The 25,370-nt window shown below is 41.6% G+C and overlaps 2 protein-coding genes across 2 annotated transcripts; both read left to right on the top strand.

Annotated features, from left to right (window-relative positions):
* Nucleotides 1-1,292: 1,292 nt before the first annotated feature.
* Nucleotides 1,293-8,124, top strand: LOC136434962 (large ribosomal subunit protein mL46-like). Its single transcript, XM_066428095.1, has 5 exons — nt 1,293-1,447; nt 2,458-2,588; nt 2,767-2,909; nt 5,806-5,937; nt 7,767-8,124. Exons 1-5 carry the CDS (start codon nt 1,305-1,307, stop codon nt 7,917-7,919), a joined length of 702 nt encoding a protein of 233 aa, XP_066284192.1. The 5' UTR covers nt 1,293-1,304; the 3' UTR covers nt 7,920-8,124.
* A 2,541-nt stretch (nt 8,125-10,665) lies between these two features.
* LOC136434959 (uncharacterized) lies at nt 10,666-23,474 on the top strand. Its single transcript, XM_066428093.1, has 19 exons — nt 10,666-10,781; nt 15,745-15,805; nt 16,241-16,393; nt 16,616-16,743; nt 16,859-16,970; nt 17,095-17,124; nt 17,260-17,465; nt 17,890-17,964; nt 18,143-18,200; nt 18,446-18,594; nt 18,870-18,935; nt 19,052-19,109; nt 19,267-19,442; nt 19,708-19,779; nt 19,967-20,024; nt 20,201-20,389; nt 20,598-20,825; nt 21,069-21,303; nt 21,508-23,474. Exons 1-19 carry the CDS (start codon nt 10,692-10,694, stop codon nt 22,784-22,786), a joined length of 3,423 nt encoding a protein of 1,140 aa, XP_066284190.1. The 5' UTR covers nt 10,666-10,691; the 3' UTR covers nt 22,787-23,474.
* The last annotated feature ends 1,896 nt before the right edge of the window (nt 23,475-25,370 follow it).

The raw sequence follows: 25,370 nt of genomic DNA, 5'->3' as shown, positions 1-25,370 counted from the left end.
CAATCATACATGCTGTAACCCCCCCCCCCCCCAAGTGAATAAAGTATGAATGATGTTTTGCTTGTTTGTGTGTCTGTTTGTGTGTGCGCGCGTGCGTGTGTGTGTGTATGTTTCTGACAGCTAGATCTAGTGTGTTACTAGTACTTGCCTTTATACGGCCTATGATACAGATACAGACAGCAAAGCAATGAATGGATAAAGGCTATTAAAGCATCGAGTTTTTAGGTCACATTTAAGCTCTGATGACTGCAATTTATTGCAATAAGAGGGTGATGTCTGCCATCTAACGTTAGATCTCTGACTGACTTGTTGTTGTAGACCATAATTTTAAGAGGTACATAATTTTTGTGTCAAATAAATTGTATTTCCTGTCATCCTTTGCTAGGTCTACTTCAGAATGCAGTGGCCGCCTCGAGGTGCTGTGTCTGTGGGATCACGACAGGACATTCAGAAAGTGAAGAAAATAGCTCGCAAGCTGAGTAAGTAGCCTTTAACTGTGTTGGTATAAGTAACCAATACATGTACATATGTCTTTGGTGTCTAAGGAATTATGCAATATCACAAAGATCCACATTGTCCTCAGGCAACCCTCTTCACTACATAATTGTAGAGGAGGCACACATTGTAAGACTACACCATGGCTGTTGACAAGAATACTATATATACATAATGTAGCTAGTACCCTGTCAATAATGCAAAGGAAATCTAGATCTTATTGGCAGGAACACCCTGTCAATGTTTATAACATGGAATACTAGTAAGATAATTCCAGTACATTACCAGTATGTCCCAGTTATATCACACATGAACATTATATTGACCTCTGACCACTCTTGCATTTATGTGGCTGTAATAGATTTCTGAATGAATTGTTGCTATCATTAGATATTTTATATACATGTAGGTACAAAGGAATTTGCAGCCATTAGACCACGTACCATTGTTTCAAGTCTTTATCATACAAGACATATATATTTGATACGTCCCATTCAATAGACAAATTCACCTACATTCTAGGGAGAGACTACCCTTACTATGTACAAATAACTAAATTCATCAAAGAATGTCTAGACCTTAGAACCAATTGTGTAATTGATACGTTGGACTCAACATGTTGATTTTCACATATCTATTCATATACATTTATATATAGGTTACTTCATTTGTATCCACTTGACTGTATGTATAGATGTAGTAGACCTCATCATAAAGATTTCTGTATGCTGCTGCCTTTTTCTGAGGAATCTCTTATAAGTTATAGTTATATTAACATGTTGTTCCCCAGGCATTCCCCATGGACCCTGATGAGTGCCGTGTGCGTGGTTCGGCGTCCGCTGATCGCGGCAGAGTTGTCCGACGTTGAACAGAGATATAAAGCCCACCTGGAGCAGTTATTCCTGGAGACCAGCGTTCTATCAGACCATGAAATACAAGTCATGGAGGAAACGTAAGGCACAGATACTGCAAAAATGATAGCACTGGTGTACCTGACCTAAAATTCATTACATTTAGAAATATCTAGAGCACTGGTACACAATGTAAAATGAAATAAAGCAGAATGTCAGCAAAACATAATTACAAAGCCACTGCCATCCTCCAGAGCTTGAAATCTGAAATTTTATAGCAAATGAAAAAAGTTTTTTTTTCCATTTTTTTCCATCTTTCAGACACTTAAGATTCTGTATATAAGTGTACAATTGTAACTTTACATAATGTAACCCTACACAAATATCTAGGTGCACCAGTGTACCCATAGTCAAAAACAAGGTGTGCAGCTCCAATTTTGGGTGTACAAAAAACTTCAAATGCACCCAGTATGTTGAGTCCTGGAATACAGCCTGGAAAATCTCATATTATTCACAAAATCAAAGGCGTAGTGTTGTACATATAGCTAGAAGTTAGTTATTTTCTTTTCTTGTGTGGCAGCCTGCAACATACCGGTACTTATTATCACAGTTATTGTCTTTTGATTGGTGTGTTTCCATCTTCATTTGTGTAGTGTACTTTCAAGGTGTTGTTTAATTGCATTGTGATGTGGTCCCTCAGGAGAAATATTTGTTGCAAATGCATTTCCCTTCCTTCATGCTTCACTGTCTGTAGTAAGCAGCATGAGATTACCAACTGTCCTCATATAACTACAGGTCAAGTAAGTCATGAGATACAATTGAAAGTAAAAAATATCACCATCATACAAAAAATACACAATTTGTTTCAGATTAATGCACTATTGAATAACCAAAAAATAGATGTATTTGGACCCAGTGTTTTGTAACAATATCTATTAAACCCAGTTGATTTTCTTGTATCATTTCTTGTTTTCTAACTGCGTATTCTCATGAATAGTTGCTTAAGCCTTGCATAAATTTTCCCCGCCATGAATCAGTTACATGTTCAATGATGTCACATTTTCTTTGAGGTTTAGTCCAGATTTACCATGTTCCTGATGTATCATTACAGAGTAAAACTGAAGAAACGTCAGAGAATGGGGTATGATGATGATGAAGATGGTGCGCTGGTCCTGGCTGCAGATAAGGAGGACATGGCAGCTGATAAACTGCAGGAGTTCCAGCCTGCTGCTCGCCTTACAGGTAAAGTTTTGTATATAATATCAGTAATGTGTACTTTCTTGCTCGATCTGTAGTCTTATAAAATTATAAACGAACATCATCAGCCATCATTCTTATGAAATTTATGTATATACATCATGAGGATTTTTCATCCGTCTGTGCATTTTCTTACAATGAACAATCTTTAAACTCCTTACAGAAGCTGACATGACCACCAACAGAAGCAGTCAGCTGAGGAAACTGGATGTCCCACTGTTCCTGCTGGTGAAACAGAAGCTGGGAAATAAGGCTGTGTGGATGATGCCACAGGGCAGCAGACAGGAGGGGGAGACTCTGAGACAGGTAAGACTGGGGAACAGGGCTGTGTGGAGGATGCCACAGGGCAGCAGACAGGAGGGGGAGACACTGAGACAGGTATATCATGCCGGAGTAGAAACATAAAGAAATATTTTGCCCAAAAATCTATTTTCACACTAGATCTACCCACAGTATGATTTTTTCCTTATCAGAAATACTGTAAATGCCTTTAAGTTCGCAGAGATTTAATGTCAAGGAAGGGAGAAAATGTAGTGTTCATCGTGGTTTAAAGTTTGCAATTGAAACAATGGGGTAGGCGGGCAGAGGACAGAACAAGCATTTTTGAGGTGGTTTTAAGTTTGCGGTGAAGAGGTTACAGTTAAAACCGTGAACATTTAACCACCACAAAAATTTCAGAAAAGCATTTTCGGTTTGGTTTTAAGTCGCGATGAAAAGGACCATCACCGCGAAAACCACTGACATAAAACCGCAAAAATTTCAACATTTACAGTAGTGTTATTTTGGAAGCTGAAAATAAGACAAGAAAGGCATGGTCATATTGTAGTCTGTGAGGCAGACTGTACACATGTAGTTCACCTTTCCTGTGATGTGTATCCACCCCAGTAGAATCTTTAACAGATTACAATCATATCACGTCCAACCTGACGGCATCCATCAAAACATGGTCTGAACACAACCAGAGCGCAAAGACCTTTCAATTTCCCAGCGATCGCTCGAGCAGAAACACAATAATCATCCCCAAATCCCAACCATCGGAATCCAAACTACTCTCGCTACGGAAAACTGATTTCAGCCACCTGTAAATTGGTCCGAGGTGTGTGAAATCGCGATTCAATTTCTCCGTTGATATTCTCATGTATATTTATTGCTTTTTTCATAACCTGCTTAACCCTGTAACATGTTGTCCCGGCAATAATTTTCAGGCTGACATGAAAGGCGATGTGCGAGACCCAAATTGTTACTCAATCTCAAACACTTCACTTCCCCTCTGAACTGCCATCTGGTGGGAAAAACAGTTCGTTAAGATGCAAACATAAAATACAGCATAATTGTCTGTCGGTGATAACAGCTGCTATTAGTCAGCAGAAGAAGACTCAGCTTTTTGATTGTTAAAGAATGTACATTTATGTACGATCAATGGAAGTGTCAGGGAAAATTCACGACTCTGCCCAGGCTTCTGTGTAATTTTCCTTTTTATGTATGAGATGGTGACTTCGTATACGGGGTTATGAATGATAAAATGTGCACGCATTTCCAACAAGGAGGGGTTGAATTTAGATGTGGTGTTCATACTGAATGTAAGCTGGATGCGTAGTGTTCAAAGAAGTGAACCGGATGCGTAGTGTTCAAAGAAGTGAACCGTGCCAATGTGATACAAGCTGAGGTTGTGACATGTGTTTAGTGCTGAATGAATAGATTCATCATACAGTGTAGCTTTCTCTAATACTGCAAATACTGAAGATACATGCATCTGAATGAACAATTTGAATAGCGAGTACAGAAGAGCTTATTATTAGCTACAATGTATTTCGCCACTTGAACATATTTTGAGGACCAACTGTACAGTTGGTTTTATATTGCTTGTACTACATGTATGTATTCACATGAATTTTTTGTGTTGCCAAAGAAATATCTACTAGTAGGAAAGTTTGTTATTGTATTTTTCATCTACTTTCCTCCTACAAACCGGACCTCAAATATGCCATCCAGAAGACTGTAGATGCATACAAGCCTAAATGAAATATTGAGTTTCAACCCATTGCTGAAGTCACAAGTTTTAAGTGATGAGCCATCTAAATGGTAATGTTGCCTTGGTCCTTTATGGATCTAAGGAAAACTGCAGGAGGTCAGCTAAAATTTGGTACATATACTTAATGTATGGAAACATAGCCCAGCTATCTTCCGTGGTAACTGATGTATACAAATGTATATCACTTCATGTAATTTCCCTCTTAGGACCTGTTGTGAACAGGTACTTAGCCTGGCAGGTTATGCCCTTGTTGGTAATTGCAGTAGTAAAACACGGATGCCTCAAAGATACATGGTCCTCTATCTGCACAGCCAAAAAACCTACTCAGATATGTAAGAGTCCTAGAAAACCATTACGTAGCCCATTCTTGATTTTTCAGGTACACTGCAGGTAGTTGTAGCACTTACCGTGACTTGTTAGTGTGTTTTGCATCAAGCTTGAGACTGAAAATCAAGGACATCTAAATGTACATCTGTGTGCAGAAAATCTCTAAATGTTACCACCAAATTTTCAATGGTTTGAAAATGGCCCAGAAGTGTGGAAGAATTTCTCACTGATTATCTTCATTACCAAATGTGGACTCCATTTTGAAGTGTTTATAACTGCTAATGCTTTTGACTTTATACTTTTTGACTTAAATGCTTTTGATCATTTTGAAACTGTGGTCATGGTACTGGGTAGGTAATAGCCAGGGAAAACCCCAAAGCTTCAGCAATGTACATGTACATGCAGCACAGTTACACTAATCACGACTTGTAAGTGTGTGATGCATCAAGCTTGAGATTCAAAATCAAGGACATCTAAATGTACATCTGTGTGTGAAACATCTCTGAATGTTACCATCAATTTTGTAATGGTTTGAAAATGGCCCAGAAGTGTGGAACACTTAATCTGAATTACTTGCTGTCAGTTGCTGATTATCTCTATTACCAAATGTGAAGGGGAATCCATTTTTAAGTGCTTATAACTGCTAATGCTTTTGACTTCATGCTTTTTGACTATTTTGAAACTGTCCTTATGGTCCTGGGTGGGTAAAAGGTTGGGAAAACCCAAACTTCAGCAATGTAGCTATAGTACAGTTACAGAAAATAGCAAGGAAAGCCCTTGTACCTCATCTCAGGTTACAAAATGGTCACATTTTTCTCATTCCTCCTTATCACCCTTCTGCAGACTGCAGAACGAATATTGATGACCTGCTGCGGAACACATCTTCGCACGACCTTCTACGGAAATGCCCCCTGCGGCTTCTATAAGTACAAGTACCCCCGGACCGTGCGATCAGAAAATAACGTCGGAGCCAAGGTGCGTTTTATTCATCATCCATGCCTCAAGGCCACACAAATCTAATTTGCTGGTTCTTGAATTTAAAAAGATAATGCTGTACTGGAAAAGTGACATGAAACCTGTGTCTGACTGGAAAGTTTGTACTGTGGAATATATAGTGTCTATGCTCAAGATTCAAGTTTTCCTCAAGCTCCCAGTCCTCTAGATCTGTTTTCGTCTTGTCCTCCAGCTGGATTTTTACACTAACAAAAGTCCATCAGGCCAGGGCTGTCTCAAGGACACATCCCTCCCTCCGTGACGGAAATTTGCTCATTGGGACCAAGGAAGTTTGATAAAACCTTCTTGTTGGGACGGACAAAAATGTCACCTAGTCAGTCAAAACAATTTAAACTTCATGATCATGACATGAATATATGTATTTTCGGAAAATTAGATATTACAGATTTAGCAACGAAAATCAACAACATGGGCTCCCAGACCTGTCCTGGTGAACGACTCTCTAACCTCTGTTTTTATCTTGTCATCTAGCTGGATTTTTACACTAACATGTCCATTGGGGCTGTCTTCAGGAACCGTCTGTCTGTGCAGAAATTTGCTTTTTGGGCCAAGGAGGTTTGCCTTGTTGGGGAGGACAAAAATTTCACCTCGGCTGTCAAAATGTCAAAAAAAATCTGCACTTCATGACATGAGTATGTATTTTTGGAAGCCTAAAAATGACAAGGAAAATCAACAACTCCCAAACAGTTGTTGGAAAAAAAAAATCTAAAGCTTGAGACAGCCCCGATGTCCATAAACCAATGAAATAAAGCGGTGTGGCCGAAGCCGTAATCAGTCCTGGTGAAGATCTCTCTAATGGGTTTAAAAAGGAATATGCTATTATGATACAAAAATGTATTGGAAAATGAAAATGAAATCCAAGTCTGATTGGAAAGCTTGTAGTGTAAAATACATAGTATTCCCCAATCAAAAAAACTCCCCAGTTAAAACAACTCCTAAACAATGGGTGGGAAGGAAAAAGCAGATCTAAAGCTGGAGCCTGCAGTCCATAAACCGATGAAATAAAGCGGTGTGGCCTAAGCCATAATCAGTCCTGGTGAAGGACTCCCTAATGGCTTTCCTTTGTTGGCCCATAAAACCTGCATGTGCGGGGTATCATCACGCGGGGACGGTGCATCGCTGAGTATCTGCAAATGGCTCGTTTAAAGCTGGGTCGTTCATCAGCCAATTTGAGGAACAAGTGTTGCCATGAGTGGCCCTTCTGTGGGGAATTTCCATGCATAAACTATAGCCTTCTTATACCATGAAGATCTGAGGAAGGGGAATTTTCCACAAGTAGTTTCCTCATTTGTAGTCAGGGTGCATAATATCCACCTACAACATGTAATTTGCAACAACAACAAAATTGATGATTGTAAGTTAGAATATGAACAATTTGCAATTTTGAAGGCTGAAAAAAATTATCAAAAGTTAGCCAAAATGCTATAGACAACTATAATTGCAAATAGTTATATACTTACACTCTTTCCTCTAAATATCTTAATCTGGCCGTCAATATATATATATATATATATATATGTATGTATATATATATATATGTGCGCTAGTTTATGTTCCTTTATAACAGTTTCTATAATTTTGATGACTCAAACCTGTTACCAACTCTACATAAGGACCACCTTGCAAACGTGACCACTTTTTGAACATTAAGAATCCTGTGTGTAGTGACCACCTGTCCACATAGACCAGATTTCATTGGTCCCCTGAGTGGTCTTCTTAGGCAGTCTCGACTGTAATGATTTATATGTTCTTTTGATCTTTTGCTAACTTTCCTTCTTCACTTATTTCAGGTCTTCTTCTTCAAGGCAGAGCTGTCCGGAGGAGAGGTTGAGTGTAACAGTGACGATGTGCAGGAGTTTGCCTGGGTGACCCCAGAAGAAATGAAGGAATATCTGCCACAGAAATACCTGGACAGTGTCTTACCACTTGCTGTCAGCATATAAAATACAGCTCTGTAATTGTATCGAAAAAACTGTCAAATTGCAGTGTTTTTAGACAAGATGAACTGAATTTCTTTATTACTGTTTCAAAAAGATGTTGATAAAGTTAAGTATATATACAGTGTTTGCAAGGCCATGCTATTGTTATCTAGTTATGTAATCGAAACCAGCCACTATGTATAGCAATAAATAGACAAGTGCAACATCATCTGTGAAGTAAAGTTATTGAATATATTTAGTAGTGCTCTTTACACATTGCACATCACCATATACGCTACTTTTGAGTACCAGGTCTCCATTAGTTATATGTCAGCTAGAATGTGATGTTAGGCACATACAAATTACATTAGTGCCACCAGGTTTCCAATTTACCCCAAACTTCTATGGGCACAACCTTTGCCTTTTGGAAAAGAAAAGGTATCCTTATACACAGACTGGGGTGCTAGTCCCTACGCCGTTAACTGCCTAACATTAGGGCTGAGGTGCATGAAGAAAAATGGTGCATGACAAGAGGTAGTCACATGATTTATGATGTGTAACAGCTTTGCTGAACGGTGGAACGTATACATTAGAAGTCAGCAGGGTGTGGACAAGGCGCTGTCCTCAAGTATGTGTGAAGGAACTTAACTCAACCTGACTCCATTTTCAAGGCTTTAGGATGGTCATGTTTTGTACGTAGTGACTGCTGATCATGACATTATCCCAGGCATTTGTTCTGTGCATGTGGTTATTCATGTAACATTTAGAAGTGCCAGAGTGCCATCTGTCATGTTTCACTCGAAAAACAGTCATAGCCAATTCCCAGACTTTGAGTTTCAAAGGCAAACTTTTTGTTGAAAGTTTCCCCTTCTCTAGGTTAGCAGAGAGGAATTCATAGGTGAAAAGTTGAAATACCTAAATTGCTGGAACCAGTAAAACATTAATCATTGCATCTCCAGTGTATATCGCATGGGGTCGCTAGAAGCGCTTCACATAGCTGTATTGATACAGCAATACTACAAGGAACTTATAGCCTCCTTGAAGACAGCTAGGTTTTATAAAACCTTGAATACAGAAATGCAGGTCATCACTGATAAGAATCATGGATAACCGACGTTACCATCGACAGTATTACCATTAATGCATGACTCTAGATGTAATGTTTCAGTGGGCATCAAGACTCCTATCACAAGCACGTTCTGCTGTTTATTTTCGCGTCACAGCTTTCGCACCTATTTCTGCGTATTTGTAATGTTTGGTGTTTACAGCGTTTACGCGTCGCTGTGTTGCGATAGAACTGTCACGTAAACAACATGTGCTTCAGGACGAAGGTGTTATGCTTGTAGTTTCAAGAGGAAGTCTTCCTATACACGTAAACCAGGTGGGTTGTTTAAATAGTACCGTGTTACATGTATGTGCCCTGCAGGTGACTTCCCTGTAAATATCACGTCGCCGCCGTTTGTACAAGATAGTTGAAGATTACTAGTATTGCTGTGAAAGAAGATTGGGGTCAAGACGTGATGACATCCCTTCCAAACACACACACACGCTCACTCGCTCACATTCATTTTTTTCATTTATTCATTCACACGTTCCTTTTTTTGTTATTTGCACATGACCTTACAGCCTTGACCACGTGGGCGCACAGGTAGGCGTGTACATGTATGTGGGCGTGTGAACGGAGGGGACCGAGAGATTGACCAAGCAAACACCTAGCGAAGTGTTACGCATGTTGATATTACAGCGACATTCAGTCAATGGCAGCTCCAAACGTGGACGTTTCTGTCCGTGATCCGAACGTTACCTGGTATTGCGACGGGATTTCGCGGAAGACTTGTACTCCCAAGCTCCGATTACGCAGCACAGAACTAACACCGTGAAACTAGCTAGTAGTCTCTCACTTCCTTTATCTTAATAACCGAAGCTGAGTCTCAGACTGTGTCACGGGATCGACACTCCAATGCCTGAAACTCAAAGCTTGGCGTGCGACTTTGCGTATTTTTTAATTTACTCAAGCGAAGAGGCCCTTTAATAAGTTACACGTATCAATCAATACCTACTGCGTATTACAATTCCAACACGAGTATGGGTTTTTCAGTTATAAGGGTGCACATGTGCTAGGATATTACCGGTGTTGCTTTTTTACCCAGAGATTCCAACGCACTTGAAATCATAAGATAGATAGTTGGTGGGCGAGCGGACAAAAAACGGGGCATATGATAAAACGGTACGGTGACGATCTCCCCCACCAACCCCTGCTTGGAGAGTAACCTTTAAAGGGGTGACAGGTTGCCACAGAAGGACAATTGTGCTATTCAGTGCTTCAAAACAGGAACAGGTACAGCTACTTCCGTTTTCTTTTGTTAAGTGCTTATGAATATTCATAAGGGGAAGCCCCTCGGGCCTACCCTGTTGATTGCACAGAAGGTTCAAAGAACCACTTGCAGGGGGTGTGTCAGTTGAGAGTGTGCAAGGATATTAGAATATTTTTTTCACACAGGAATTTCAGCTGTAAACGTATCATAACCTATTCTGATTAAAAGAAAATGATTATCTTTAATTGATGAAGGGCGCGTATCATCAAGACTACTTATATTTCTTTCTTTGACTCTGACTTGAGAAATTGAGAGATAATATTTTACCGGTTCTGGTGTTCAGGAAACCCCTATAAGCGCCCCTCCTGCTGGCACTTTAACATGATAGCATGCTCTGTTAGCACTTAACATGCGCGAAGCACATGGGCAAGGGGTAGCCACGCGCCCAGATCTGACTTCAGCGTCTCTGTCTTAAGGAATAATGTCACCTCTCGTCTTAGTTCTGTTCCTCCTCGCTGGAGTGGAAGGACTTGAGACCTCTGCCAGGCCGTCCTGCAAGACGTGCAGTCAGGTGAGAGGGTTCGAGAATATGGGGGAATTTGAGACGGAATTAGGAACTTTCAGTTCTTGGGGAAACTTTCCGCTTGTTTCGCGGTTTTGCTTTGTCGAGGCGCTGAAGACAGGGAAGTTGATACTATATAATGTAGGAGTGACTAGTTTGTGTTATGATACAAGTACATGTTCAGTTCTGTCATGGAATTACTTTTGGGTCTGACGGAGTCGTCATGAGTTCCTTTTGGTATCGTATATGGGGTTGCTGTTGGTGGGAATTGACAGTCGGTTGATATATGAGTATTTAAGATAAAGAGACGTTACTACTACAGCTGATGACAGTTGCTCTCTGCGCCGTGTGTCATGTAAAACATATCCCCAATCCTGGGAGCGAGACCATGCCATGGAACGTGGCAAGAGTCTGATAGCCTTCATGCTAAACAAAGTAAGGTAGTTTTAGCTGGAAATGAGTTTAGGCAGTTTCTATGTTGACAAAATTGGTCTGAAACACCATGGGCATTGGGTTTCATTTTCACACTACCCACGACAATGTGCATAAGTCTTTAGTAACTGGATATATTTTGAGTTTATATTCTTAGCTACAGTGTCCAACGGACCGAATAGATAGTAAATAGGCCAATATACGGGAATAATATGCCAGAGTAGTTTTCTTGTCGGACAACTTGCCCTTATATTGTCAGGTGACCCCTCTGGAAACTTACGTAACGTTAGCCTACATTTTTCATTCATTCATTCATTCACTCATTCACTCATTCATCTTCTTCTTCTTGTACTTTATTCCTCCCTTGGGAGAGCGATGCATAGTTGAAGTATTTACAAAGGGGATGCCATGACCCTTAACATGTGGTACATAGCAATCCTGTTTTATAAAATAATTATATTCTTATATTGCTGTTATTCCGTACTCATATTTACAATCTCTCAGAGGCCAGGTGAACGAACCTGCCAGGGGTTTCCCATGCCCCACACGTCTAGTCTACTGATGACCATTGGGACATTAAAAAACAAACATTCGATCAGATCTATCATATCATATCTATAAAAAACTGTTTCTGTGTATTGTACAAATAACTCTCAGAGTTCTTTAAAGGTCTTTAGTGTTTCACTTTCAAAGTTCATTGTCTCTGCATCATTCTCTACAACTCCTTGTGAATCCACACAGCTCAGCTCTCCACAGCTCGCGTGTTTAACTCGCAGCCTAGCTTCTGCCAAGACTGTGTTGTAGTTTTCCTTGGGTGGTTAAAGTCCAGCTCTTTCTTCTTCTCCCGTATGTGCTTACATACTATGCATGTACTCAGCTCTCGTGTGCTCTATTCTCCTTCCCCCGTGCTGCAGTTTTGCCTCTCTTTCCAGGTGGCGTGCTTTAATGCCATGGCTGCCAGAGGGCGGAGCAATCTGGCCGTTGTTGTGATGAAGGTGCTCCACACAGCTGGTTCTATAACTTCTTCCACTATCTCGGCACCCAGCATGACCTCTGTGAATCTCTCGTCTGGTTGTTCGTGTACTTTTACCATGACTCTTACTCCCAGAATGTTTGCTATTTCTTCTGCCAGGGTTTGTCGTAAGTGGTTAAAAGTGGAACATCTGGTGACTAGATGACCGACCAAGTCTTCTGTAGGGTCATGGCAGGTTGGACATGTTTTTACGGTGTGTCTGGTTGGGATGGTACTGAGAAGTATGAGGTTCTTAAGGTCTCTCTGGTACTCTGGCTGTTGTCTTGCTAGTGTCCATAACTTGTGGGGTTTGTTGTTTGTCTGGTGGACTCTGTAGAACCTGTGGCAGTTGGTTTGGGACGCTGTGCTCGCCCTCCACCTCTCACTCTCTTGTGTCTGTATCGTCGTCTTCACTAGATGTTTCCATGCATTTACTGTAGGGAAGTCTGTTGTCAACCAGTATCCTTCCAGCCACTCCACCAGGTCATATTCCTTAGCAACTTCAAAACACTCATTCACAAATCCTCTTGTCTTACTGCCTGGTTTTGCTAGGATGTAGGAGTACAGCCTGAGGAGGAACACTCTCTTTGCAAGTACAGTGTTTTGCAGACTGACCAGCTTTCCGAAAAGGCAGAGTTTACACTTGTCTAGAATTGACTTCAGACTTGTCATTCCTATTGCACTTAGACACGCTGTCGTCTCTGTCTGAAAGTGCATGCCTTGCATGTTTTTTGCTCCCCTCCTGTGCACTCTCTCTAGTTTGAGTAGATCACTATTTGAAGGGTCCCAAAACTCGCAGCCATGCAGCATGCTGGGAATGACCAATGTGTTGTACAGGGTCTTGTAGATTAAAGGGTTGGGATGTTGTCCTTCAGAGCCTGTTGTCAAAATCGCACTAATCTTTCCCTTCCCTTTTCTGCATGCCGCCTCAATGGGTTCTTTAGATAACATGTTGGCAGTGTGTTGTACTCCAACATGCGTTACTGTAGCTGTCTCTGGTATAGAACTTGTTCCCATTTTCCATGTGGTTGTATCACAGGCCACATTTTGGCTGCTAGTTGTCTGCCCAAAGACGATGCATTTACTTTTTCCTGGTGCAAATTCAAACCTCCATTTTCTTCCATAATGTCCCATAGTGTCGATCATTCTCTGCAGACCTGCCTGTGTGCTCGCCAGCAGACATATGTCATCCGCTAAGGCAGGTGAAGCACAACTGATCCCTCCTATGCTCACTCCACCCGACTGTAGCTGTAGTTCGTCGTGCACATCATCTGTTGCTAGTAGATAGCAGGTAAGGGACAGTACACCTCCTTGGTTCACACCTCTTGAAGTGCTGAATTCTCTGGAAACACCTCCATTCAGCAGGACAGAATATGTACAACCTGTGTGCATGAGCTTGAGGAGTCTCCATAGTCTGCCATTTACTCCTTTCTTGTACATTTTAAACAACATTCCCTCCAGCCAGACTGTGTCGTAAGCTTTCTTTGTATCGAGGAAGCAACCGTATACTAGGCTCCCTCTTTCCATGTAGTGGTTGGTCACTTCTCTCACGATGAAAGCGGTAGTGATGTTGCTGCATCCAACTTGTCCCCCACTCTGGAGTTGGTGAGGTATACCTCTATCATGGAGCCAAGGACTCCATCTATTAAACAATGTCCTCTCCCATACTTTGGAAATGACAGGTAACAGTGTCACACCCCGGTGTGAGTCCATGTCTGTTTTGTTGGTTTTACCTTGCTTGAGGAGGGGTATCTTCAGTCCTTTTTTAAAGGCCTTTGGGATGTGTTCATTCATTCACTCATTCATTCATTCCGCCCTGAATGGCATACAGTTGTCACACGTTGTTGAACGATCGGAAACGTGACTTCCTGATATTTCTTGATTTCGAAGGAATTGTTTTGGTCAGTTTCTCACTGTTGCTCCAAGTGCAACGCTAGCTGAAACTGGTGGTATCCAGGCTATGATTCTTTCACACATGCTGTCTGTTGGCATGACATTATCTGCACTAGTTTACGTTTAAACCCTCATGTAGGCCGGGTTCAGATATCAAACACCTGTTGTTTGCCTTTTGCCACGCGAAAGCAGAACAAGGAACAATCTGCAATAGAAAACACAGAACTCCATACCTGTGCTCTTTATGCTTATCTATTTGTGTAAAACAGGTGCTTGTATAGCTATGCGTCTCTTTGTTGTCCTTTTATTTGTCAGGTTTTAAGTAAATAAACACATGGGCGGGCAATTGCTTTGTATTGTGCGTGACAGGTCAGCTTGATTTCGACTGCATATGTGTTTTCCATATTTCTCACTGCCCTATAGCTATCCCATCTAAGCGTTTTAAAATATGTTTTAAATGCTATTTAAACCAGCAAAGAAATGACGGTCGTTGTGTAAGTACTAATGTGTATATATAGCCTTGAAAGGCTGAATGGTTGCCAAACGTGCCCCAGAAAATAATCGATGCCTGGCTCTGTTGCTATTTCTAGCCATTATTGATATGAAATGTTTTAAAATCAACGTAATGGCATGTGTTATGTTTGGACACAGGGAAAACTTTCGTTTTCGTAAAAAAATGCTTCCTCTCAGAGGCAAAGTTTCGCATATGAATCATACGGACATGATTTAGATACACAAGGCGCGGGATACTTTGAACGGTATAATTTTGGACTCTATCCTAGAAAGTTGCTACTTTACCATTTGACTGTTGGTTTAAGGCTGACCTCCTAGCCTTCCCTAGATAGCCATAAAGGAAAAGGAGGAACAAAACAAGTAACAGCACCGTTAAGTAAATAGTACACGCACTAAAAGGCTATTCATGTTTCCCGCTTTTTTGAGGGTGACTGTTGCTATGCAAGTGAGTAACGCATATGCATGTACTGATTATCTCCATGAAAAATGGAGATATAGTTTTGGGTGTTTCTTTCTGTCTGTCTGTCTGTCTGTCTGTCTGTCTGTCTGTCTGTCTGTCTGTCTGTGTTTCCGCACTAATCTAGTCAGCATAACTCAAGAACCTCTTGATGGATTACGATGATATTTGGTATGTAGGCAGGTGTTGTAAAGCCTAAGTTCAAGGTCGATTTTGGGCCCCCTGGTATGTGACTTGGTACTACAGCAGAATTTCCGTTTTTATATCTTTTGACCTGGACGTGCTATGGTGTTTATTTTTAGGTGGCTGATAGCTTGTGATGTAATGAAGAAGTAGTGTAGGTTTGGGCCCCCTACCAGCTTGCTCTGGAACTGCAGGGGCATTATTGTGAAAATCTTCTAAGGAGAATAACGGAACAAAGGAACGACAGATTTCTATGATATTTTGGCGATAGCATTCCAAGCTGTTTCAAATGGTATCGTGAAGACTACGTTACTTACTGTTTCTTTAGGTTGAGTGTAAATATATTTCATATTCACGAGAGTTTCGGCAGTCTTGGAAAAAAAGGCAATGGATCGTTCAAATCTAAACCCGCCATTAAATTGCATTTCACCATCTCAGGAAATCAACCCTCTATACATGTATATTTCGCATATGTTTTTCAGAGTTCCAGTGGTCCTGGGAATGTAACTAACTGTGTAAAGGGGTGTGCCGCTACTATAAGAGGTAAACATTTTTTCTTTCTTATCCATATTGATATTTTTCTCTCCACTTGGTATTTTGATGGTTAGATTATGTATATAAGGTAAGAGGTTATATTATATCTCCTAACTAATGGTTCGGTCCCAATTGGAAAAAGGGGTCCCGTCGGGTAGTTGACGGGCAACGGTTTTTTTTGCACTTTCAGGCGTGAACCCTACGCGACCCCGCGGGACACCCCGGGGCTGCCGGGCAGAATCATGTTAACTCGAACTTAAATTCAACGCGAGACCCGGTAATCAATAGACGCCGTGAGCTAATCGTCCTCCCCCCCCCCCCCCCGGGCGCAATTAGGACTGGAGCATTGCATCCTAACTGAGAAATTATCAGGTTATATAATTGTGAAAGATTCTGTGACTCAGCTCAGGATGTGGCGAACTTAATCCACAATTTTTGTCCAAGATAACTGCCTAGGGTCGTCGTCGTCGGTCGAGAATCACAATGTGCCTCCCCCGATAGAACTGCGCGTCTCAGCTGTGAACACCAAAAAGGGCCAGGCAGGCGGAGGACAGAACAAGGCCGCCCTCAGGATATCATGGCAGCCAAACGCTACCGGTGAGAATTTCACCATAATAACAGGTTTTTAGAATAAATGGTTGGAAGGTCTAAACGATATTGTTACCAGCGTCATACAAAGACAAAATGCAGCTACAAAGACGTATGAGATAATATGGCCTCTGTTTCAAGAATGTATTGAATGCACACTTGCAGGGGGACCTACTACTCCTTCATCAGATATGATTTTGCATTGTTAACACGTCCGTCTGTTTTCTTCAGATATCGAGTTCCTGAGGGGATTTGAGATCAAACTGGATGCCCTGTTCATGCAGGAACACAAGCTGTGTAGACAGGTGATCTTCCCTGAGGGCGTGCGGTTACAACCAGCAGACAGTCAGGTTACTCAGGTATGTGTTTTGATTTATGATAACAAATAGTTCATAACATCATTGAATACATTTCTGCTGTCACATCTTAACATACCAAATTTATTATTGATTATCTTCATATTTGCTTGAACAGTTGATCTTTCAAGACGTGGTGTCTGGTTTGTACTCGGGGGCGGACTATAACGTCATGGTGCAGTCTCTACCGAAAAGCACGGGAAACTTTCTTCAACAAACGTATAAGCCCAGTATGTGATTTCCTTTTTGTTTCGTTTTTCAATTATGTTGAACAGGTAAAGATGTAACATGTATATAGCATTCTCCTTTTGTGTCATGTTTAGAAACTTATTTCTTTTTCCCACTTGTGTTTAGACCCCAAGCGCCATGGCAAGCCAGCTCAAGGTAAGATATGGCTGATTATTTTCATATTCTACTGATGACATGGCCAGCATTACAAATCATTCACAACTTGATCGATTGATTGATTGATTTATTGATTAAAGGTCAAATTCATTGGTTTGTCTCTTGTGATGACAGGTTGTTCCCAAGAAGAAGAAAACAGCGCCCACAACTGGCGTCCTAAGACACCCAACGTTACAACAGTGGGCCGTACAATCTCCATCAAGGCAAAGATTATGAGAGAAGCACGACTACGCTGCATGAACGAGTACGTCATATACCAGGGGAAGCCACAAGACAACCCAGAATACCCCGACATACAGAAAATTATCGGTATAAACTTGGTAAGCAGTTTACTATGTACCACATCGACCTTCTCCTTTCCTAAGTTATTCTATATCCAGTCCGTTTCTATGATTACACATTCTTGTTGGTTACAAAGATCGTCGTCTGACCTACTTGTCTCTTGTCTGAACTGTCCTAGCCTGACTAAATCGCGCTCCTAACGGCCGGCCCGACAATTACGGCCCCCTAAAATGACTAAATCGCGCTCCTATATAGCTAGCAGCCGACCCGAAAGTTTCCGCACCCTAGAAGGGGTCAATTAACCCCCGCCAGCAAGACATGATGTAAACACAGGCTATAGAAACTTTCCTATCTTTATCAAAACTCAGCATATGCTGCTGAGTGACAGCAAACAACTTGTCAAGGGTGATGATGACGTGATGAATAATGATATATTTCTTAATTGTTTTTTGTTTGTTTAAGACACCCGATGAGATTATTAGGACGTACTTCAACTACACGATCCCCGACCTTTCTCCAGGAAACTACACAATACAGGTATGTCCCTGTTAACAGCTTTCACAATCCACTATCATGCACGTGGATACAAAAAGAGAGCTTAACGATGTATCCATCTCTTTCAGGTGGTTCATCGTACAAAAGACAAATTAATTACGTGATAATGATTGTGATTTACGTTTGACGCTGCTAACTTCGCTTCGCTTTTCGCCCACAGTACGCCATTTCCATGCACGATGCCATACGAACGCATCCAGTGCAGGTTACAGTGCAGGGTAAGGCTTTCACTATCCTCTGGTACTAACAAGACTTTCAAAAAATGTAAAAATATATTTTGGGTATTACACGTGTCGTGTTCTAGCTATATCAGTTGTAACTAATACTTCATGAATTACATTCTTCCTGGGAGATACATGTCTACCATTTCATACGGCAGCGTCAAGCCTTGAAAATTGCATGTTCAGAGTTTTCTCTGATATTCGGTGAAGTTGATTGTTGTTAAAACCATATCTTACTTCAGATTGGGCGCCCAACAACGTCACCATCCAGACAAACGGACGTAACGTCACAGTTCGCTTCGACGCGCCGTCGCAGAAGTACAACATCTCAAAGTGTCACGTCAGGATTTTCCTCCATGACGAGGAATGGAACTTCACATCCAAAGAGTTTGTAAGTATTATGAAATGTGTTATAGAATCACGCTGTTGAAACAATTGTTATAAAGCAATGTGTATCGTTTTGACACCCCGCCGCCAAAGTACCCCTAGAAATGCCACGTCAGGCTTTTTCTCCATGACGACGAGCAGAAATTCATATCTTAAGAGTTTGTAAGTATTGTGAGGTTGCATCATAGACGTTGAAACAACTGCTATAAAGTGATGCAAAAGGGCATACATTTTGGACCGCACGTGTAATAGAATGCCTGTCTGTTTCTCTCATTTCAGGACCCTAACCAAACGTTGGTAACTGTTAAGTTCTGGGACCTTCCACGGGGCACGTACCGCGTGCAGGTTTGTTTTGTTTGTTCACCACTGGTTCAGTTTGCTTCGCATCCTTTCTATCTAATGCACATAAAATTTTAACCTAGTTGAACTTTGTAAAGTTTTTTTTTTAAATATTTTTACAGGTATCTGCACCGTTCGATGACGCCTTTCCCGTGAACGTGAAAGAATTCTATATTACAGGTAAAGTTCGCTTCGAAGTACAGGCTTTGATTCATGGACATGTGATAAATGTTCTCATCTAACCTCCAATGACTGACGAGAAAGTCTTGTAACGTTAGTACCCAAAACATTTTAAGTACATGTAACAAATTGCCGTGCCGTTTGTTTTTCCGACTAGATTGGGTACCGCATCAGAACGACACGAAGCTAAACGCGATAGAGGAGACAGCCGACTCCACACGCTTTACTATCGCCTTCCCCAGACCGCCACCGACGCACGACTACCCCAGCTTCTACGTGTACTATGGGCCTAAGGCAGATCGCGATGAACTGCAGTTCATGGAAATATCGCAGGTAACTACGTAGCAAAAACAATGCAGCATCAATTGACCTAGGCCTTCACTCCATCCTGGATGCACGTTTCCACTTTAGTCTGTCAAAAGTAGTTGTTGTCTCTTAAGGAAGAGGATGTTCCCTACCTTTTCGTTGTAAAAAAACAAACAAATAACAATGTCTATAGCATCTATGATAAACAAGAAATAATTCTTAATTTTGACAGATTTGATGGATTTAGAATTTTCGTATCCATTGCGACTCATATCATGTTTTGACTTTCCAGTCTCAGGGTGACGATACGAACAACATAACAGTGCAGTTGGACGCCATCGAGGGCAGTGACTTATTTTTCCAGGTATGAGTATTACATTTGGTTAAATTATATTGTAGCTATCAGCTAAGACATCGTTTTTCTGCACAGCATGAAAATATGGCAACTGTTTTAAGATTCTACATACATACATACATACATACATACATAAATACAATATTGTACAGGTGGTTGCATCTTTAGTCACCCTGAGGCTACTCTTATCCCCCAGGTGTCCGCTCCTTATCCGGATGCAGACCGGAGTGATCTGAAACATTTTCAGATACCAGGTGAGAAAGACAGTTTATTCAGGTTCTCTTACCTGGTATTTCCACGGAGCTTTGCATTCTGTGTTCATCAGTCGATGTTGGATGTGCTATTTGAGCAATCATACATTTTGAAACGTTTTGACATTTTTTTTCATTAAGGTTAACGATCCGAGTGATCTTTCCTTTCCCTGTTCTAGAAGAGGTGGCCAGTCCGCAGACCTGGTTCCTAGGCGTTACCGCGGGTGTTGGTGGCGGACTCCTCCTTGTCCTGATCCTCATCATCGCGTACATAAACCACCTGGCCAAGAAGAAGTCTACGTCATTCACTGACCTTGTCAAGGGGTTTATTCCAGGGCGAAAGCCCCGTGAAGTGCCAGAAATTACAGGTAGGCGGTTTACTTTTCTTGGGTTCTGTTTTTTTCCCTCTCTCTCTTTTGTATTGCTTTTGGAACGGGCTGAAATAATGTTTTCAATTTGATATCATCCAATCATCAGGTCGCCCCCATCTCCTTCGTTCTCTTAACTTCCTTTTCTTCTTTGTTTACTGTCGATCCCTAGGAAGAATTACCTTCATATTTCTGTTTTCCTCTACAGTACCCCCCAAAGTCCTGGTGATCTCCACAAAGACTCCCCCCTCTCACGGAGGCCCGAATGGAGCCGTCCATCAATTGGCGAAGTTTCTGCAGACCGGGCTATACTGTGACGTCATCACGGAGCTGACTAGTCAGAGGGAGGTGGACCTTGTGGGAGCGGCGGAGTGGTACATAGGCAAGATAGAGGCCGCCGACTACACAGTGGTCGTCTGTCCACCCAATAATACTGGTAAGAAAACATCGATTCATCATACAAGTGTTTAGAATTGTTCTGCAAAGAATGGACAACGTTCTATTAACCATTTTAATCCAATCACTGTGTATCACTGAGTATCAAAATTTCTGGTGACTAGATTTATACTCAATGCATGCACGACTAACCCCTTACACCTGGATCCATGTGCCAAATGCACTTTGAAGAACGTAAAAACGTGAATCTTATCTTGTCTTCCTTTGTTGCCTTTTTCGTCAGGTGGCACCGAGGAGGACCGCATGTACACACACTGTGTCCGTATCCTGGGGGAGAAGCTCTCCACCGACCCCGCCACCCAACACCACAAGTGCATGACTGTCCGCTTCGAGTACAGCGGTAAACACACCATCCCTCAGGTCCTGAGGACCGCAGCGCACTACAAGATCAATGCGCGAGATCCCGACTTTGGGGACACCATCATTGACCTGTTCTGCCACTTCCACAAGTTTGAAAGGTAACAAATAACTAACGACTTAGTGAACATTTGTATATCTATTTCATTCTAGTAATAGACTGAGAGATCAATTAATTGTTTTCATTTACGTGAGAGCCTAATCGATTTGTTTTCCTTACCTTCTGCACTTTCCGCAAGTGATGTTGTACACGTTTTCTATGGAAAATGACACTAGACTATAATTGCATTTTTCTTTTTTTACAGGTACCAACTCCACCCTGAATCCTGGACGATCAGAATCGGCGAGCAGGACAACGCCGCGAAGGCCTGCAGACGCAACCTACAGTCCGTCCTCGCGCAGAACGCAGCCGTCCTGGGCAGTCCTGAGACTAGGGTAGCTGTAGGGGGGATGGGGCAGGGAGGAGGGGTCGTGGCTGGTGATGGGATGGGTCCTAGTGCTCCAAACACACCGGACCAACTACCTCATGGCTCAAGCTTAGAGTCATTAATGGAGGGGGAGTATGAGCTAGAAGGAGGTAGTGAGGGCACGTCTCTGAATTTGGTCCATCCAACTGAAATATCCGGGTCCCCGTTTAACCATGGCGGGTCACCAACTACCAGTATGTACGACGCCGTTGCCCGTTCAGGTAATGTCTGTATCCTACGAGAGCATGGCGCTGAGTGTGAAACTAGGATAGCCGTTGAAGGGGAGGGAGGGGCTATGGCTGACGCTCCTACAAATGGAGCACCAGCACACACGCGCCATGTAGTTAACATGTATTCAGCCCATATAAGGAGGGGTTATGTGGAGGATAGTCGGGAGGGCACCAGGCACTGTATTGAAGTTTATGATCAGAGCGCTATCAGTGGGCAACAACGTAATGGTAGTGACCATAAGGAAGGGCGTACGCGTGGCCAAACTGGGTATAAAACGCCAGACCAGGTCCCCCAAGAACAGAGCCTACAGTATGATATGGCAGGTCACGGAAACGGTCATATACCTGGGTTCTCAACTCACGACACTGGGTATCACTCCTCTCAAAATAAGAGTGAAGTAGTTCGCCAAAAATCCCCTCCCTACCCGTTCCGACACTACCCGTATGCAGGACATACCGCCTATTCCAAGAGACACCCCCTCCCAAGTGCAGAAGCAGAGTCAGGGCGTCACCAGTGGCAGACAGACAAGCCAGATGCTAACAGAACATACAGAAGCTTGCATTTGGCAGCAGAAGAGCACCATGGAGCCAGTCTGTACTCACCCCTTCAAGCAGCCCCAAAAGTAGAAGCTTCCCCATCCAGCACTAACTTACAATTGTACATGTCTCCCCGCTCCCGTCCGGCCTCCCCATGTCCCCCGACCGTACTGCCTTCGGGTTTATCCGGCCAGGTCCACACGCCTCCCCCTCCGACCTGGAGACCGCTTCAGTCACCTCCTCCTACGCCCGATAATATTAATGTTGAGGACCTATTATCTCAGTTAAACCGAGAGTCACAATTCAGATATATGGATTGTGGAGTTTCCCATAGAGAAACCAGGTTTTAGGGGAATTAAAGGTAAATGTTAGTCATAAGAAATGTGGTTAGTATGGTACTTCTTATAGCGCAAGCTTGAAAAACTATACTGCATCACATAACGATTGACAGTTGTGTCATATTGTTGATTAAAGTTTTTAAATTTAGCAGCTTGTTTTTGCTCGCGAGATTGCCAACTTATAGCTTATAGCTGCTAAGCAGTAATAATGTTTGTACACTTGAATCTTTTTGAGGAAATTTGTTATAAAGCATTTTGTAAGCAAGGCTAAAGGATGGTGATGATATATTCGAGATGATTCTTTTGTGATTACAAGCAAAAAATATCCGGGCAGCTATCATGCATGACATTCAATTTGCTACTTTTCAATTTGATAGTTCGATTCTATCTGTGTTGATGTATTCATTGTAGTTGCCAGTACATATTAAAGAAGTGTTTTTCTCCGTTTCTATGCTATTTCGTAGTCATTGTATTGCTGTACATCATAAGGAGACTTAAAAGAATGATATTTTAGGGTCAAACAGTAGTTGTTAACCAAATGTGTTGATCTGAAACCCGTCAGTGTTATCATAGTAAATTTCGCTTGAATTGTGTTATACAATCGGAACAAAGCCAGTTTCTTTTTATGTGTGGCCAGTGGTGTTTTGAAAAGATGTTCACTGCCTTGCCGAAGGGTGCAATAAAACGTTAAAAAAGATGACCTGTGCTTCTTGTTCTCTCTTTCCACTTACAGGTCAAGATAAGGACGTTGTTGATAGAAATGTTTGAAATTTCAATTTACTTCATATTTGGCCAAAGTATATTAATTGTATTGATAACATTCTCTGCAGATTTCAAATCTAATGCGAGCGTGTGAAAAAAACAAGGTGGGCAAAAAAGGAAAACAAGATGCCTGCATTTTCGACTTGAGAGACTTTAGACCTTACAACAAGAATTGAAGGAAACCAAAAACAACAGCAATGCGCATACTCACGGCACACTTGAGGTTTTACGATAGAAATTGTAAAGATTTACGACATAAGGTATTTTCCCAATTTTGACCAGCGCCGGAGGGTTACAAAATTTCTCAAACTTTTCTTCTTCAAAATCAGGCGAAAATCAATGAGAGCGCTGGTGTCAGCCATAATTAAGATTATACAAAATGTACTTGCTGTGACCTTGATAAGGATAAGTAACAGCATCATTAAACGATCCGGTTTAGTTCAATATAATTCAATATGCAGATCTGAAAGTTGATATAGAAGTCCCACTCCTTACCGATCCTTACCACTTCAAGCTCGGATACTCATCAAATGCAGAAAAACGCAACTGAAAGGGCATTTAAACCAATACATAGTATTTTGGGCTATCGTTCATATTCATATTTCTGAGGATTACATTATCTAGATATCAACAACCATGTGACCGGTAGGGCGTCAACATTTGAGCACTTCACACCCATTCATGAGCTTCCTCTTCTAAGAAGTCATCACGTCCGTACTTTAATTTTGTCATGTGATACTTCCTCCTTTCACACTGGGTTAAACATAGGCAGGGATACTGAGAAGGCATCGATGAGAAGTTCATCAGTACTGATATTTCATGTCATATTGGACATTCATTATGTCATGCCCCGACACCATATCTACGTACTTAGGCCAATACATATAATATGTAGCGCTTTACAAAAGAGAGAATGTATTGTAACGGACAGAAACGTTAACGTACATTATTTCAGTTCGCCATCTACGTCCATATTCTTGTAGTCATAGTTTTTAGAATAGACTAGTATATCATATATTGTATTGATTGCTTTGTCATTGTTGCCATACAGTGTGCCGTGTACAATTGTCGAGCAATTAAGTTCATTCATTCATCTAACTTCAGCAAATGCCAAATCTTACGGACCTACACCCGGGTATCTAAAATGGTACAAGAATACTTCGTCAGTAAAGGTCTACTAAACAGACCCCGGTCATGTTCTAATGATTCAAGTGTGGCAAAACGCATGGTGCCACATGCTCTCTTAGTGTGATCGTCCTCCAGGTCAGCGAACAGGCACACATCATCCTGAGAAGAACCTGAAGGTCAATGAACTACACAATGAGGAACTTCTGCGCGCCACTCCTTGTCTTAAATACTTCCCTTCAGATGATAAGGAGTTCTTCCTGGTGGTCTATCAAGCATAACCTAGAGGAACCTTCCCTGCATTAAGGTACCTATCTGGGGAAGTCCCAAGAATATTCTACCACAGCAACAAGATATCCTATACATTATAAACAAGAAGAAATTGTAGAATACAATCTCTTGCTTCTGGCTTGTTAAGCAATTTGTTAGCTACCAAGGCAATTTCTAGAAGGATCCATCATTTGAAGTCCGCTAATGCCACACATAATCCAGGTGAAAAGAAGCACAGTCACACACTGCCACAAATTTACAAACTTTCCAAAAGATGTATTAGGCTGAACACAACTTTTTTTGTTCACCAATGTCAAGTTTCTTTATCTATTTACAAATCCATGCCTGTAGAATAATTGCAAAGGTACGTACAGATACAATAACGTAGAAAGGTAGCAAATGTCTATCACCATTCTATGCCTCTACCTGATGTTCCTAC

Source organism: Branchiostoma lanceolatum, chromosome 5, assembly GCF_035083965.1.
Source record: "Branchiostoma lanceolatum isolate klBraLanc5 chromosome 5, klBraLanc5.hap2, whole genome shotgun sequence".
Lineage (NCBI taxonomy): Eukaryota > Metazoa > Chordata > Leptocardii > Amphioxiformes > Branchiostomatidae > Branchiostoma > Branchiostoma lanceolatum.
The sequence above is the reverse complement of the archived record's forward strand: the minus strand, read 5'-3'. Positions and strand labels throughout refer to the sequence as shown.